At 39.5% G+C, this 16,235-nt stretch overlaps 1 protein-coding gene across 4 annotated transcripts in view; it reads left to right on the top strand.

Annotated features, from left to right (window-relative positions):
* RAP1A (RAP1A, member of RAS oncogene family) overlaps positions 1-15,924 on the top strand; it is a 71,970-nt gene extending 56,046 nt beyond the window's left edge. For all 4 annotated transcript variants that reach the window (XM_054025782.1, XM_054025780.1, XM_054025781.1 and 1 more), the window contains 4 exons: positions 656-796; positions 7,990-8,133; positions 11,781-11,896; positions 13,933-15,924. In XM_054025782.1, the coding sequence (XP_053881757.1) occupies positions 656-796; positions 7,990-8,133; positions 11,781-11,867 (372 nt within the window). In that variant the 3' untranslated portion in view covers positions 11,868-11,896; positions 13,933-15,924. The remainder of the gene's footprint in view (positions 1-655; positions 797-7,989; positions 8,134-11,780; positions 11,897-13,932) is intronic.
* Positions 15,925-16,235: the final 311 nt, after the last annotated feature.

Genomic DNA, 16,235 nt, shown 5'->3' with positions numbered 1-16,235 from the left:
TCTTTCACTGACGTGTACAAAAGATAGCTTTGGGTCTGACCCTGAATTTCCCAGCCCATTCTTGTATAGCCTTATGTTTCATTACATTGAGCCTTCAAGCCATTTGCATGCAGCAAATGACTGCTGAACAATTACATGTGCTTAGATGTCCGCTCACTCTTTCTTCTACACTTTGATGTTCACAAAAAACCTACAAGTGTGTGGCACCTAGGCAGTCTCTGCGCAGTACTAGAGCAGGGGCATATTTGCAGATTGTCACTTCTCTGGCAGTGAAATATTTGAAATACCACTGCAAGTGTGTTAACGAAATATTAACCGTATGCTTTAGATGTACATTAGTCCATATTTATCACTGCAAGATATTTATCAGATTTAATTCTATAGCATCCTCTGCCTTTTTTTCTTGCTATTTTTGTCTGTTCTTCTAACAGGTTTTTTCTTCCTCCTGAGCGTGGGGCGAGGAAGAAGGGAAGGAATTGAGTTCATGCTTTTATTAAATTCATATGCTTCATTGGATTTCTGTAAGGGATAAAAATGTAAATGTAATGTTAGCTACTACATTCTTATCTCTATTAGAATAAAAGGATTCCTTTTGAACTGTTTGATATATGTATTAAACAGCTAATTAATTACCTTTTAAAATATTTGATTACAGGAGCAATTTACAGCAATGAGGGATCTCTATATGAAGAACGGTCAAGGGTTTGCACTAGTATATTCTATTACAGCACAGTCCACATTTAATGACTTACAGGACCTGAGGGAACAGATTTTACGGGTTAAGGACACTGAAGATGTAAGTAAAGGACTTTTTGCTTTGTGAGCCATTGAAATCCTTACATAAGTAAATAAGCAGATATCTGTTTTTTTGAGCAAGTTGATGGATGACTGAAGACTACTGTTGCCTAGAAATGTTTTTTACTGTATAATAAGCTTGTGCTAGATGTTTTAGAAAAACTTATTTTTTTTTTTTTTACATTAATTTTATTGAGCAGATTTTCAAGAGCTCAGCTTCCAAAATTAGGGGTAGATTTTTTTTTTCAAAAGAGCTCTTCTCCCATTGGGAACACAAACAACTTGGCCAGATTTTCAGACGTGCTGAGAACACTTGGCCCTGGTGAGAACAATGGGACATGCTGGTTGCTCAACTTTTTTGGAAATCTGTCCTTAGTTGATTTTTAACTTTGATATTCTTTCCCAGTATAGGCATTTTCTTTTTCCTAGGTGGGTTATATCGGAATGTTGTTGTTTTAAAAAATTAAACAAATTTTACTGTACTTTAGTTTCTTTTCTTCTAACTTTCCTGCAGCGTGAGGAGGAAGCTTACATGTGAAGAATCATCCTGAATGTGTTGTACCTGAGCCATAAATAGAAAAGACGTGCTCTGCCTATTCACCAAAAAGATTAATCAAATTATTGCATTGGGTCACAACCTTAGTAATGGACAAAATTGGTTAAAGTGTGTTGCCAAGTTTTCTTTTAATTCTATGTACGTTTTTGTATGTCCTAAAGATGAGGCAACTAGCACTGAAATAAGAGCTTGAGTATGTGGGAGGGAAGAAGTCGTCTTATTAGCCAAGCTTCTTACCTTTATTCCAGTTGTATGGACAATAATGGCAGCTTTGAGCAGTCTGTTTAGTTACATAGCCTTAGGACACATTGCATGAGGCAGAGAAGTGGTTTGTATGACCTGTTACTCGAGTGAATACTGGTCTGTTCCCTCCCACTCCTCCTGCTGTACCCCCCCTCCCCATGAGTTTCTGTGAGACATGACCAAGATCAAAGTCTCACTTATTTCAGTGTGTGTTGGATGGTTTAGCTATAACAGTATAGAAGACAGATAAACAGCTTGTCCCAAAGAGCTTACAATCACATTTGGGCCAGTGACGAGTTTTTAAAAAACTTCATTTTGAAAACATGTTTCAATTTCCTGCCTCAATAAACTGGCTCAAAGTCAGTTTTCTTTCTACAAGATAATTCTCCCAGTCCTCATTGGAGATTGGGGGAGAAATAGCTCAGTGGTTTGAGCATTGGCCTACTGAACCCAGGGTTGTGAGTTGAGTCCTTGCAGGGGCCACTTAGGGATCTGGGGCAAAATCAGTACTTGGTCCTGCTAGTGAAGGCAGGGGGCTGGACTTGATGACCTTTCAGGGTCCCTTCCAGCTCTGTGAGCTAGGTAGAGTAAGAAGCAATGAAAACTGAACAGAAGCAACCCATAGATATTTGCATTAGTATCAACTGAGTGATTTTAGGATGATTGAAGATTGTCATGCACCTATTATAACCTTCTAAGCAATAATGTTATATAGTAGCTGCTCTGGGGAATAAAAATTCATTTTGCACTTACTGATCAGGAAGTCTTGATTCTAGACGCTGAGTAGTAGCTTGGTTTCTGTTTACGTAAGCAAACTGCATTGCAGAATTCAAATCCGAACGGTTAATATTTGTAAGTCTCTAACAAGCTGCCTGTACCAACCACAGTTGTGCTTTTGTTGTGATCTTTACCTCGTAGAAATGAATGTCCAAGGCATGTAATCTGCATGCATCTAGGATTGAGGAGGTAACTCAGTTTCCATGGCCTTTTGGTCTGTGGTCTCTGCTGAGACTGCCAAGAAGGATTTCATCTGTGGTAGTGTTTCTGATGTGTATACCTGCCCACCAAAAATTCATTTTCACATTGGCCACCAAACAGCTGGCAAATGGTTAACTACTTTAAATCACCACTCACCAGTAGGTAAACCAGAGTTTGAAAGGCTTTGTATCCCATTATCAGTTCTCTGGAGAATCCTATGTTTCTATCTGCGTTGTGAAGGAGAGGACTTTAGTCTTTGAGGTCCTCTGGGCAGCAACTTTCATAAATCCTTCTTAGGCCTAGGGGAGGTTGGGTTGCTTCTGTTCAGTTTCCATTGCTTCTTAGGCCTGGTCCACACTAACCCCCCACTTCGAACTAAGGTACGCAAATTCAGCTACGTTAATAATGTAGCTGAATTCGAAGTACCTTAGTCCGAACTTACCGCGGGTCCAGAGGCGGCAGGCAGGCTCCCCGTCGATGCCGCGTACTTCTCTCGCCGAGCTGGAGTACCGGCGTCGATGGCAAACACTTCCGGGATCGATTTATCGCATCTAGACAAGACGCGATAAATCAATCCCAGAAGATCGATTGCTTACCGCCGGACCCGGAGGTAAGTGTAGACCTACCCCTACTCTACAACGAACAAAAAAAATTGCTGTATTTCAAAACCTGTCAATGTTGGTTTTGAGCATTAAGGCCACCAACTTGTGATTATTGCGGGAACAGCATATCATTTAAACTTGACTGGCAGTTTGTCAATAGCTACTTTTTCAATTATATATTTATCCTGCTGGCTCATCTTTAAAGCTTGTTGCTAAGATTGAATAGAGCAGGATGTCTTGGGCTGTTTCCTGTACGCAGCACTGTTTTTAGTTACAGTGGTTTTAGATAGCAAACTTGAAAATGTGTATGGTAGCCCTGGGAGGAGGGACTCAGGAGTAAAACTTTCATACTGGTCTAAGTCCATATTTAGGCACCTGCATATGTATGTGGCCTGACTTCAGAGATGCTGAGAGCCTGCAGCTCCCATTGATTCCAGTGGGATATGTGGGTGTTCATCACTTATGAAAATCTGGCAACTTGTATTTAGATGGTTGGGTTTATGATCCTAACTTTAGGCACCCAGATGTGGGAATTTTGGCCTCAGGGAGAGCATGCATATTCAGAGTCTGAATTACAAGTGTGTGTGTCAAGGGTCTACTTTTATATATAGCTCTTAAAACTCCTGAGACTTGTAAACTCAAAACAGTTTTCTTTGTCCCTCTCACTATTCTATTACAGGAATCCTTGTTTCCAAAAATCTTAGTCCCAAGAGGGTCTGACAGCTGTGGAATAAATAATTTTATTTTTAGTTTTTGAAAAATTCTCAGCTAATGATAGAAATTAATTATTGGTTGGTCAATTTTAGAACACTTACAAAAAAGTAAAGAATGATTTAAAAAAGAACATACACTGAATTCTTTAGATGGCAAAGGACTGATCAGCCTGTACATCATAGGAGGAGATTATATGCAGTAACCCTACGCCTCTGGACCCTGTAGATGGAGCTGTTCCTGTCATTAGCAGCTTTAGTTCTGTTGCAAGGGGCTTTCTGTGTTTCATGATGGATTTTTTTCACCTGAAGTCTATATATTTCTATAACTTCTGATGGACTTGAAGTTGCAGATGTTTTACAGGACAGTGTTGGGGTGAATGGTACGGTTTTGTGGCCCTCATCATTTTATATTTAGATGACAGGAAGCTGAAATTAAACTCTGACTAATACAGTTGTTAGTAATCTTTTTCAAGGATTTACCCTGAATGGCCTGAAAAAGATTTTAATCACTGACAACAAAAGTAACTGCTTTCTTTGAAGTTGGATTACTTCAGTCATTTAGATGGTCCTTGTAGCTGAGCCGGGATGCTAGAGGTAGCTCTCATTCACATGTTGTTACTTTATTTTCTTACACTCATCCAGTTAAGAGGGGTGCTGAGGATCAGTAAACAGAGCTGGAGTTGTTGCACATATTTAGGCCTGATCATAAGTAAGCCACAGGCATTGTCTTTAAATAGCCATTCATGAAAAAGCTGTTTGAACAATGCAGTAGGTTGCTCTGAAGGGTAAATGGTACTGTGGTGCTAAATGTGATTTGAAACTGAGGTAGTCTCTTAACTTTTGTATTTGCTTTTAAATCTTCATTGTTCCTTAACCTTGGCTACCTTGCTTTTTAATGATTTTGATCCACTCTCTGGTTTAACTTGGTAAACTTTTTATTTAAGTAAAACTAATCTTCATTATGTGGGGATTATGCTTGCTGGTAGCATGATTCTTTTATTAGCATTTAGGTCAATGCACCGAGCTCTTCAAACAGCTACACTGCTTGCCCTGGCATTTGTACCATAGGTTGGCCAAATTAATCAAACAATGGACACTGTTACTTTAATTCTGCTTCATGATAATTTAAAACTTATTTACTCATTTTAATTGGTTGGATGTTAGTTCATGGATTCAAACTTCCAAAAAGATTTTTTTCCTCTTCAAGCCTTGTACTCATGAGAAAAAGAAGACAGGTCACCCTGTGTTTAGTGCTAGCAGAACGAGTCTCTTAAAATTTCAGCATTTTAACTGTTCAATGTTTTATGTGCAAGAAAAATATAAATTGCTGTTTTGTATTTGAATTTCAAAATGATCAAAACCAAACTTGATCAAATTCAGTTTATTGCAATAAGTCTAGAAATCTCATTGGTATGGAGCAGTTAGTTAACTCTTGGCATTTAAAACAACCACGTGTCGCGTATCTCCCCATATCTAGACAAATGTATACCTCATTTATGTGTTCCATTTTTTCTGCTGTACCGCTTTTTAACATTCTTTAGTTAGTTTTGAATGTGTTCAAATATTCACATTTGTACATTAGTATCCACGTGTGGGAAAATGGATCTTTTGGTCTCATACAAAATGAAAGAGGTTCTAATTAAGCACATGTAATTGTGAATATTTATATTTGGTGTAGGGTACAATGGTTTGATCTGAAACAGAGGTTTTGTTTTGCCTGCAGTTTCTGTTTCATGACTTCAGGTTTTGCTGTAGTAAGCAAAACGTAGTTCCCAAAAATAAAATGTTGTCTGATCTCTTTTGAAACCATTTTGTTTAGAGGTTTAAATGAGTCTTAAATCTAGTTGACTAAGACTCTACTTAAGAACAATTCTGTGCAAAATTAAGTTACTTTTATTATTTATACTTGAAATTTTACAGTACTTAGGTACATTATTGAAGGAAATGTATAGCAACTTATTTTCCATCTGGAAAGCACAGGTTTTGTGGCTCAGTTTTGTGTGCAGAAAGGGAATGGCATGCACACCCATTATCAGCAGGTCTGTAATTTTGTCTCTTACAGTGCTATGGGGAAACAGTGGTGTATGCATTGTGCATTTCAATAAAATGCAGCAGTGGAATGGAGTGCAGATCTTGCTGTTACCTGTGTGCTTCAAAATGCTCAAGAAACTGGAGATTTCTTACCTTAACTCCATTTCCGTATTTCAGGAACTGGGATTTATATGAAATGCAAAATTTAAAAGCAGGATTGAAAGAATGGTATGCAGCCCAGGACTTTCTGTACTATATTGTAGTTGCTTAAAGAGTTCATTTACAGGAGATGTAAAACAGATTAGATTAGACATTGTAGTGTTGTGAGAGCTCTTTTCTTTAACATTCTTTTATGCTTTAAATATGAAGTCCTACCAGCTCCTTTGGCTTTCCTCCCTGCCATTTAAATGTGTTCTTCCCTGGTGGTGTGCAGGGCTATCCATCAGTAGACCACAAGGCTGAGGGGAAACAGGAAAAGTCTTCTGAAATTCACGTTGGTACCACCTCAAAGGTGTCTTACTGCGAAAGCCTGCTGGAAAAAATGTTCCCATTTTTTGACTGAACTAATTGAGTGTTTTTAAGGGTTATCAGATTGTCACATGGTATTGGATTGTACCATTTGATTGTTTGCCATGGAAGCTTTGGGGAGTATATTCTTAGAAGGGGAAATGTTTGATTTATTGAATGTTGACAACATGCTTGGCTCTGTACAGTATCTGTTATAAATACAGTCCCTGCCCTGAAGAACTTACAGTAGAAAAGAATTTTACCGGCTCTCTCTCAATGGGCAAGAAATCCCTTCATTTTCATCCATCGTTTGCTTTCATGTTTCTTGAAAAACTGTCCCAGCTCTTCGATTGTGTGTAAAGACTACTCCATTCTGATCCGCCTAATGCAAATAAATCAGTAACAAGTGTTTGTTGTAGCCAAGGTCACTTTCCAAAGGCACTCCAGTTCCTGTTAACACTCCCCAGGAAATGTAGCAGGGACCATGGACTCCCTTAGGCACTTCTTCCCTCCTGAGGGAAGGGGCAGGTGGCTCCTCAGAGAGCCATCAGGCTGTTTAACAGATGGTTTGCCATCATTTTGTACCATACATACAGCTGTTTCCACTCATTGAACCTCCTGAGCAGAGCTTAATGACAGTGGGCCTAGGATACAATGGTGCGGGTTACTCATATGACTAACGCAGTAAGCGATTTTTGATGTTAAAACAAGATTCGTGTAATTAACTGAAGAAATGGAATTTCATCCAGTCCTACTAAACAAGACTCTTATGAGTCTATTACAAAACAATTAGTTGCAGTTTTTGCTTAATTACTTTATGCATAATAAATATGAACATGAAATTGTCCAGTATGTTTATTATTGCAGAAGTCTTTCCATTTTGTGTGCATAGAACTGTTAATGCAGCATGGTCCTGCACTCCTGATGGGAAAAGACAGCACATGTGGAAGGCCATGGTGCATGCATCTAGTCGCTTTCGTTCCAAATCAAGGGAGTGCTTTTCAAAGGTGGCCCCATTATTTTCTATGGCTTGACAACAGACTGCCGGGTCATTAGGGCTGGCAGCATTCAGCATGTATCCAGGAAATATGCCGTAAACCCTGTTGTCTAACATAAGTTAAGATGGCATGCAGTTTAACCCCTTGTCGCTTGAAAGCATCTTAACAATAAATTATGTTTTTGACTAGTGTGATGTTAGTGGATGACCTCAAAATAAACCTTGTATAATGTAACCTCCTAAACAGCAGTATTTCCATTTGTTAGATGGTGTGATTGTCGGTGAAACTTGGTCATGGTGGCTGCATGCCACAATTTTCCTTCAGCCCCTTTCCAGCCGGTACCTGAAATGTAATCTAGTCTGTGAGTTCAATGTAGCTCTAACTCTCTGGATTATATACTCCAGCCTATATCATTTTTCTTGTGCTTATGAAATGTAGCCCTGTCAAACATAGACAATGTTTTTTGAAGAAATAACCTTTGTCACTGATGGCTTTTCTGGGCCAGTCCAGGTGTGTTTGTTGGAACAGTGTTTGCTCATATGCTTCTCATTGTTCTCTCCACACAGGTTCCAATGATTCTGGTTGGCAATAAATGTGACCTGGAAGATGAACGCGTAGTTGGCAAAGAACAGGGTCAGAACTTAGCAAGACAGTGGTGTAACTGTGCCTTTCTAGAATCGTCTGCAAAGTCTAAAATCAATGTTAATGAGGTAACTACTAGCTGTTCCATTGCTAGGCAATAATGGATCACTTTTGTACTTTGTATGTTCTAACTTCACCACCCCAGTATAAAGATCACTAATGCAGTGTGCAGGCCATTGTACACGTCTTGATTGTCTAGGTTTAGGATGCTTTTGGAATCTTGATCTTGAGTACTATAGCTGTATTCCATTCACTGTAATGAAATACCCTTCAGTCTCTCCAAAGTACCAAAAAGTGAGATTTGTCTCGGTGTAAATGGCTCCTACACAGCACTCCAGCCAGAAGTGGAGGGTATAAGTGGAGGGATTTCACCCAAAATGAGCTTTATTGAAGTGGGTATGTAACTTCTTAAGATGCCATCTTCTGAATGCTGGTGTTTGTGTATTTCCCAGCATATTTCTAGTTGTGTTGTCTGCTCTGCTAAAAATTAATTTGCTTTACACGTTTTGATCAGCTGTATTGTAGTACCTTGGTGCCCTACCAAACAGACACCTTTCATCTCTCTAAAAGGAAGAGTTCTTTGCCCTTCTCTCTTAAGCCGCTATTTTACTATGGCCAAGTCCCAGCACAAGAGTGTTGTCAGGGCAGTTTGTGACATGTTTAACTGGAAAACACCTGTGCAAATAGGTGTGCCTTGCACTGCATTCTACGGTGGCAAGGCCCAGGCATTCAGGCCCATCTGCTCTCCAGCAGTACTGAGCTCCTTATCCTTTACTGAGCATTTCCTGGCTGACAGAACCCAGGTTTGCAGCCATGGAGGGTGAAGTGCCCTCAAGGTGGGCCCATATGGGGGGGTTACAGATGAGGAAAAGTGGTAGACCCTGGGATTGGCAGCTCACAGCACCAAAGGTGACAAGTCAGAAGGAGAAGGGCACTCCATGCTGCACTAAGTGGCAGTCGGAGTCAGCCCCAGATGGAGGGTAGTGTTAACTCCACCCCGAGTGAAAATAAAAATTGTAGTAAAACGTGGACCCCAGTGCAGTGTAAATGATACCATGAACCCAGTGCATCAGTTGCAGGATACTTCACAGTGGGCTACACAGAACAGTCAGAAAATCATCATTTTGGGCGGAAAATATGTAAGATTTCCACACTCCACATAGTGGTGACTGAGGACTCTTAACATATACCAGGGAACCGTGCAGGAGGGAGAGAGTTTCACTTGTATGCAATGAATACGTTTAACTCATGAGTGACTGCATCAAACACAGCCACAAGACAGTTACATAAAATCATCCCCAATGAGTGAACCCAGATATTCCCATTCCCGTTCCTCCTCTTGTATTCACTCCACTAGCACGTCATAGAGAAGATGATTACCATGGATTTTAATCTCTGCATTGCACTCTGTTTAATGGGGCTTTATAGTTTTTGCAACAGATTTGTAGGATGAATCTTTATATAGTCCAGGCAAGTATCTGAACCACTAGTTACCCAAGATTGCTTCTTTACATGTGCATTTATACCGGGACCATTGCCGTGGGAGCTAAGATTTCTTTGACTCACCAGTGGCAGCTTAATCAGTTTTGTGAAATCTGTCTTTGTACCAGATATTCCAGTTTCCAGGGCACCTATCCCCATAGGGACACATTGCCATAAGACTCTCATATTTTGTGAATTGGAGACAATACCAAAAATGTGTCTTTCATAATCTGATTGTGACACACACAAAAGCTGGGAAAAGCAAAGGGAAGGAACACTCCATTTCTAAAGCGAACTATTCTGCTACGTGTTTGTTTAGGCTGGAGTTGTTGAATGGCAGAAGTGTTGCCCTTAATCTTGATTTTTTTCTGGCTAATATTGGATTTGGTGCTCTTTGAATTTTATTAAATATAGCTGTGAGGGGGATTAAATTCCTTTGGCCGTTATCTGAAAATGGAATGTTAAATCTTTCACGGACACAGAAAACTTCTGAGCATTTTCTTTGAAAAGATGATGCTGAACATACTCCGTAGCAGCTCTTCAAAGTTTATCTTTCTGGTGGCTTATATATCTCATACATTTAGCTGACTCTCTTTATGAAGGAATGTCATCCCTGTGCTGCGATCTTCTATGCAGACATTTAGCAATAATCTCTCACATCCACTAAAAACACCCTAACCGTGTGAGCCTAGATGTTCCAATGTGACTTGTGATTGTTGGGTACCTCCATTTTTGCCTACCGAGATTTACTAGGAGACTTCTTTCTCAGAGTGGGGGTGCTCAGCGCTTTCAGAAATTGAGGCTTTTTTAAGATGTTTCAATTGGGCACCAAAAATCTTTGCCCTGGCTTAGAAAGACTTTACTGGGAGCTACTTGTCACTAGCAGGGGAAAGGCCGGTTACTGACCTGTCTCTTCCCTACAGAAACGTTTTTCCTCATATCTCAAACATCCAAAGCACGTTTAGCTGTTAGGAACAATCTGGTTTGACCTTAATGGAGTACGAGCTGCTGGTTTTGCCTGAAGCTGACAATATAAAACGGCGTAAGACTAAACCCAGCTCGTACTGGGGAGGGAGTGTGAGAAACTTAAATACTGTTAACATATTTTATTTTTAAAGCTTGACCATGATGCTGGCTTTATTGTTTAATTTAAAACCAGTCGACTATGTTTCAGTGCTTTAAAGGAGACAATATCAGGAAAATATTACATTCCCAGATGTTGCGGTTCATATATACAGCTTTTTTTTTCTTTCTTGTCTTTAAAGCTCCTTGGAATCAGCAGGCATTTGTGAGCCATCAGCCACGTCGGAAAGGGAAAAAATAAACAAGGAGTCGGGTGGGGGTTTCCGAGAGGATAAAGAATTCTCTTTGATACTGGGAGGTAGCTCCAAACATCTCTGCAAAGCTAGTTTTGCCACGAATAAGCTGCTAAGTATCATTGTAGGCAGAGCAAACCGTAGCAAAGAGTTCACAAGAAATGCATTTATGCAGCAATAAGGAGACACGGAGACTGGTGCCTTATGGATAAGTTTCAGTGCAGGGCAGTTATCTGTTGCTCTTTCGTGCTAATTTTATTAGCCAAGTCTGGGGTTCCCCACGATTTTGGGAAAGAGAAGAGGGATGAGGTAAGTCACCAGATAGCCTCCACATGTACTGCAAAAGCAGAACTTGAAAAATGCAGATCTCCCACAGAGCAGATGGAAGGAAGGTTTTAAGAGACGAGCCAGGAACTTGAGGGCCAGGTGCTCCAATATGGTGGAGCTACTTGTGGCATTGGTGTAATGTTGCCCTGAAGCCGTATTAATCAGCCCAGGGAGGGTAGCTCCTATCTAAAGATGATCCACAGAATTGTTGGGCCTCTTTCCACTTCCTGCTCAGCTTCCAAGAGGGTTCAAGCAATGGTGCTATAGTCAGGATACCCCTGCCCTAAATTCATCTAAATTACTGCAGCCCAGTGCTGCTCTGACATGGAGCAGGGGGACCTGCCTACACTGGGCGCAGAGGAGGCAAAGGTGAGCTTTAAGTCACCTTTGCACCCCCCGTGCTCACCCAAGTTGACACTGAATGTACTGCTCCTTAACATTTTTAATGAAACAAAAGCTTTAATCCGTAACTTAAGTTTGCAGCCACCAAGAGAAAGTACCAACTTGCCAAACAGCTTAGTTAGCCTCCTGTGTAGTTCAAGTGTTATGTTAGTGACTCGTGGTTTGCTAAACATACCTTTCTCTTTCAGATCTTTTATGACCTGGTCAGACAAATAAACAGAAAAACACCAGTGGAAAAGAAGAAGCCTAAAAAGAAGTCATGTCTGCTGCTTTAGACCCGCATCACGCAGCAGCTCTGAGCCAGGTAAGAGGCAAGGAAGTAACTGCCTAAGACACAGAGCTCTCTATTTGCCCTCTTATCCCCCACTGAAATCGAATGGCCTTCCTGCGACTTCTGGTGGTGTTGCAGCTGTTGCGCAGCCTTAGGTGATATAAGGACAATCACAAATTGAAACTCCTGCCTCTCCCATCTCAATGGCAAAGAAATGAAAAGTTGCCCACCAAAAAAATACTAAGATTGGACATGTGCTATAAATAATCTTCCTGTGTGTCTCAGCAAGATGCTTCCAAAAACGACTTCACTAGGCAGGAGAGACATCTTCAGAAAAAAAGAAAATCTTACATTGTTGTTGATGCAATGCAGAGCGCCTTCTGTCTCAGGACCCTAGAAAAGCAGATGCTCTTGTGTACCATGCAAGCTATGGTAGGCCAGCCCAGCTAGAGTAAAAGAGTTAGAGACAGCATTAATTTGACATAGTCAGCTGCTGCTCTGGACTTTCAGTTCCTTAAAGTTGTCTTAAACTTTACTGACAACGTATCTTGCTTTTTTCCCCCTAATCTATCAATAGATGCATGTTTTGCAACTCTGCTAACGTTATACAGGTAGAGTTTATCTGGAGAAGCAGTATATCGGTTAGTCCTGCAGCAGCCATGTATTTTTGGGGAGAAACTAACTCCCAAAAGATTTCTAAGATGACTTGTTTAATTTCTGAAGATTGCATGAATCAGTGGTCCTCTGCCCAGCCATTGTGTCCTGGGTCTCTCTACTCTCTATAACTATCATGTACTTAGTTCATGAAATGTAAACATGTGTCTCCTTTAAATAGCTTTCAGATTGTCAGGGTTGGAGCAGTCACCTGACTACCTTGCTGGTTTCTAGTGGTTTGGGGCTTTATGCAATTTACCTTTATCCTTTCCTAGTGATTTGCAGGCTAGACCCTAATGCTTTACAAGTAAAGAGGGGAAAGAAATATGGTTTAAAAAAATCAATATCATGGTACAAATAGTACCAGACACCCCTCCCATTTCCTGCCACCTCAGGCAATGGATTTGAATTTAGCCAGTGAATCATCAGCCAAGCAGACTCCATTCTTAACACAGCCTACCTCGTGACATTTAGAAGAGGTGCCATCTGCTGGTCTGTCAGTACTATGTCATTTGCTGCTGGTCCTTAACTGCAGCAGCTTTGCAGCTAGTATCATTTTCATTGGAACAAGTGCAATGCTGTGATAGGTTACGTAGCATAGCAAATGTGTTTCACCTGCAACTTTAGGAGCAAAGTGAGTATACACACAGACTACATGCTGCTGATACTGTAAATTACTGGTAAAAATGTGGGAATGCAGTTTTGTTGATGAATCGCTAATAGTTTTGTGTTAATAGAAATGTCTAAGTCTGAGACAGGTATTCAAAATATCAGATTCTCTACTGTGCTTGCCATTGTTTGTGAGCCTCCTCTTAATTAATGTGTTTAATCGATTTGTTACAACTCAAGCTTTGAAGAGCGGCTTTAATGAGGTCACTAACTCATTATCCATTTAAAGAAAATCATAAGGGATATATCTAGTCAGTCATTTTATTAATGAAATAACACCACAGCAACTCCATTTTTTGCATTCCAGATTTCCAACATTAGTGAATGGATACAAACCAGATGAGTTGGTATACTGTAACCTCAGATGAAATGCAGACCATGTTGCTATGACAATAGTACCCAGGTGTTCCAATCAGGAGAGGGGCTTCATGGCACTGCACTGTGGACACATACAAAATAAAAATCTTGGTCCCAGAGACTTTACAAACGGTCTCTAAAGAATCCAATTTTTTCTCTTCCTCTACTTCTAAATACATATGGAGAAGTTACAATGGAAACAAATCACAATGCTGAAGTGAAATAACCCCTTTTTGTCAGAATGCTATCCATTGTGCTATAAGTTTGTTCTCGGCTTTTCCTTCTATGACCAATTATTAGCAATGATCTTTTGGCCTTTGTTTAAGATCTTTCCTCTCTATGACGATTTAAGAAAGACCCTAACTTTTTTTCCCTTTTACGCATCCTAGATTGCAGGAATGAAGAACTGTTGCCCAATTGGAAAGTGCCAGCATTCCAGATGTCAAAAAATGACGAAGTAACAACATATCTGAAGAGGCTTCTCCTGTTTTTATATATTATGTGAAGAATTTAGATCTTATAATGGTTTGCACAAGGTCCCTGGAAAAAGAAATTGCTCTGTGTATATCTCTTGGAAATTAAGACAATAGTATTTCTCCTTTGCAATAGCGGTTAACAGATGTGAAAATAAATATAATTGACTCTAGTGTATAATTATACAAAAGAGCATGGATGCATTTCAAATGTTAGATATTGCTACCATAATTAAAATAATTTCATATTGACCTTTTTATCATCATTCTTCCCCATCAAGCACTAAAAATGTTCAACCATTATACTTTATATCTATAATTATATAGATATATACTATATGAATTTTCCCTTTGAACTCACTGCAGCAAGTAACTTTTTGAGTCATTGACTTCATTTTATATTTAAAAGTTATGGAATATCATTATTTTCATTCTGCCATTATATTCTAATTAAAAATGTTTGTGCATAATGCTTTGGAAAAATGGGTCTTTTATAGGAAAAAACTGGGATAACTGATTTCTATGGCTTTCAAAGCAAAAATATATAATATACTAAACCAACTCTAATATTGCTTTTGTGTTTTACTGTCACAGATTAAATTACAGCTTTTATGAATGATTAAATTTTAGTACATTTTAATTTTGTTTGTGTGTTTTTGTTAGTTTTCAGGTTTTGGTTTTCCATAAAGAAATGTTTTGTGAATTCCTTCCTGTTACTGCAGTAGTTAAAGTCTTCTGTTATAATAAACCCCAAGCACACAGTGGCTATGCCAACAACCTGTCTCCACACTGGCCCCTGTTGATGTATTAAATCAGATTACACAGTAAAGACCATCAGGCTGCTTTTAAATACTTTGTATATTCATTTGGATATTTAAAGATTGTATTCTGCTGAAAATATCCCTCTGTATAATTATTTTTGTATGTAAAAAATTAGTTTAATACTGTATCAAGGTCTATGATCTTTCAGTCTGACATGATCATGTATTTCACTGAAGGAATCTTTGTTTTAATATTGTTAATCTGCAGGGCAGGAGCCCAAGAATGAAGTTATGTGCAGCGTCTCAAGTGAATCTGTGGACTGGAGAATTGTTTTTGAGTAAATTGTAATTGAGTAAATGCAAAGCTACCACCAGCTATTACTCTTTTAGGCAAAACTCACCGTGAATATTAAAATCGAAGAGATTGGTGAACTTGGCCTGATGAGTACAGCGAGCTGAATGAGTTTTACTTAAAACCTCCCAGTTTCACAAAATTCAGGATATTGGGAGTGAAGAGACCTATATGTGTTTGTCAAACTCACTCTAGTTTGTGTACAAGCAGAAAAATGACAGCCTTCTGTTTTTGATATTGGGCCTGATTTCCCAACTTCAGATCTACACTGCCGAAATTCCATCGACTTTGGTGACTTACTCCTTCTTTACCCCAGAGTAGGTCAGAAGAGAATAAGGTCTGTATCTCCTGTCTCCGCTGTTGGGACGGGGAGTAAATTCAAGCAATACTGTAGCCCTTTTTGTCCAAAAGAACAAGATAGGAAATCCAAAACTGTATTGTTCAGGGATCGATACGCAATTTTACTGGAAACCAGGAACTTCCTTAAACATGTTTTCAAAAGGTGTGGTGGTGGTGCAGCTGCTGAATTACGCCGAGATCCTAGTTCTAAGTGCAGCTCTGAGAAGACTGAATGAAAGAATTTGGATGAGAATGATACAGCAAATGGGTCTACACTCATCAGTTACTAGGAAAACATTTAGTTGCTTAGCTGCGTCCCTTCACTGACTTGAATATGCACTTCTGTCTTTAGAAGGATCAGAAACGTGGTCCCTGGAGGTTAGTCAATATCTTTACTAAATGTAAGATTATTTTTAATAATGATTTTAGTAATAAAGTAACTGCTGATGATGGTTACAGGTGTCTGTTGTATAAAAATAGAAATCTAATCTTAACTGTCTAATCAACTGAGCCACTAGGTGGTGCTGTAGTAATACAGCTATCATGGTCCCGAACATTTCATTAAAAAGGGAAATATCTTTTTTTCCTAAACAAACTAGCGCACTCTGTACGACAACCTAACCAAAGCACCCTGCTCCATGTGAAAGGGTTGGGTGCGGGCAGCATGAGAATGGGAACCTGCCAAGACCAATCCAGGCGCTGCATGAAGTGGTGTTATGAACTCGGTGGTGCTTTTCCCTCTCACTTAGTAAACTTAGAACATCTTT

This window comes from Malaclemys terrapin, chromosome 4 (assembly GCF_027887155.1).
Source record: "Malaclemys terrapin pileata isolate rMalTer1 chromosome 4, rMalTer1.hap1, whole genome shotgun sequence".
Taxonomy (NCBI): Eukaryota; Metazoa; Chordata; order Testudines; family Emydidae; genus Malaclemys; species Malaclemys terrapin.
The sequence above is the reverse complement of the archived record's forward strand: the minus strand, read 5'-3'. Positions and strand labels throughout refer to the sequence as shown.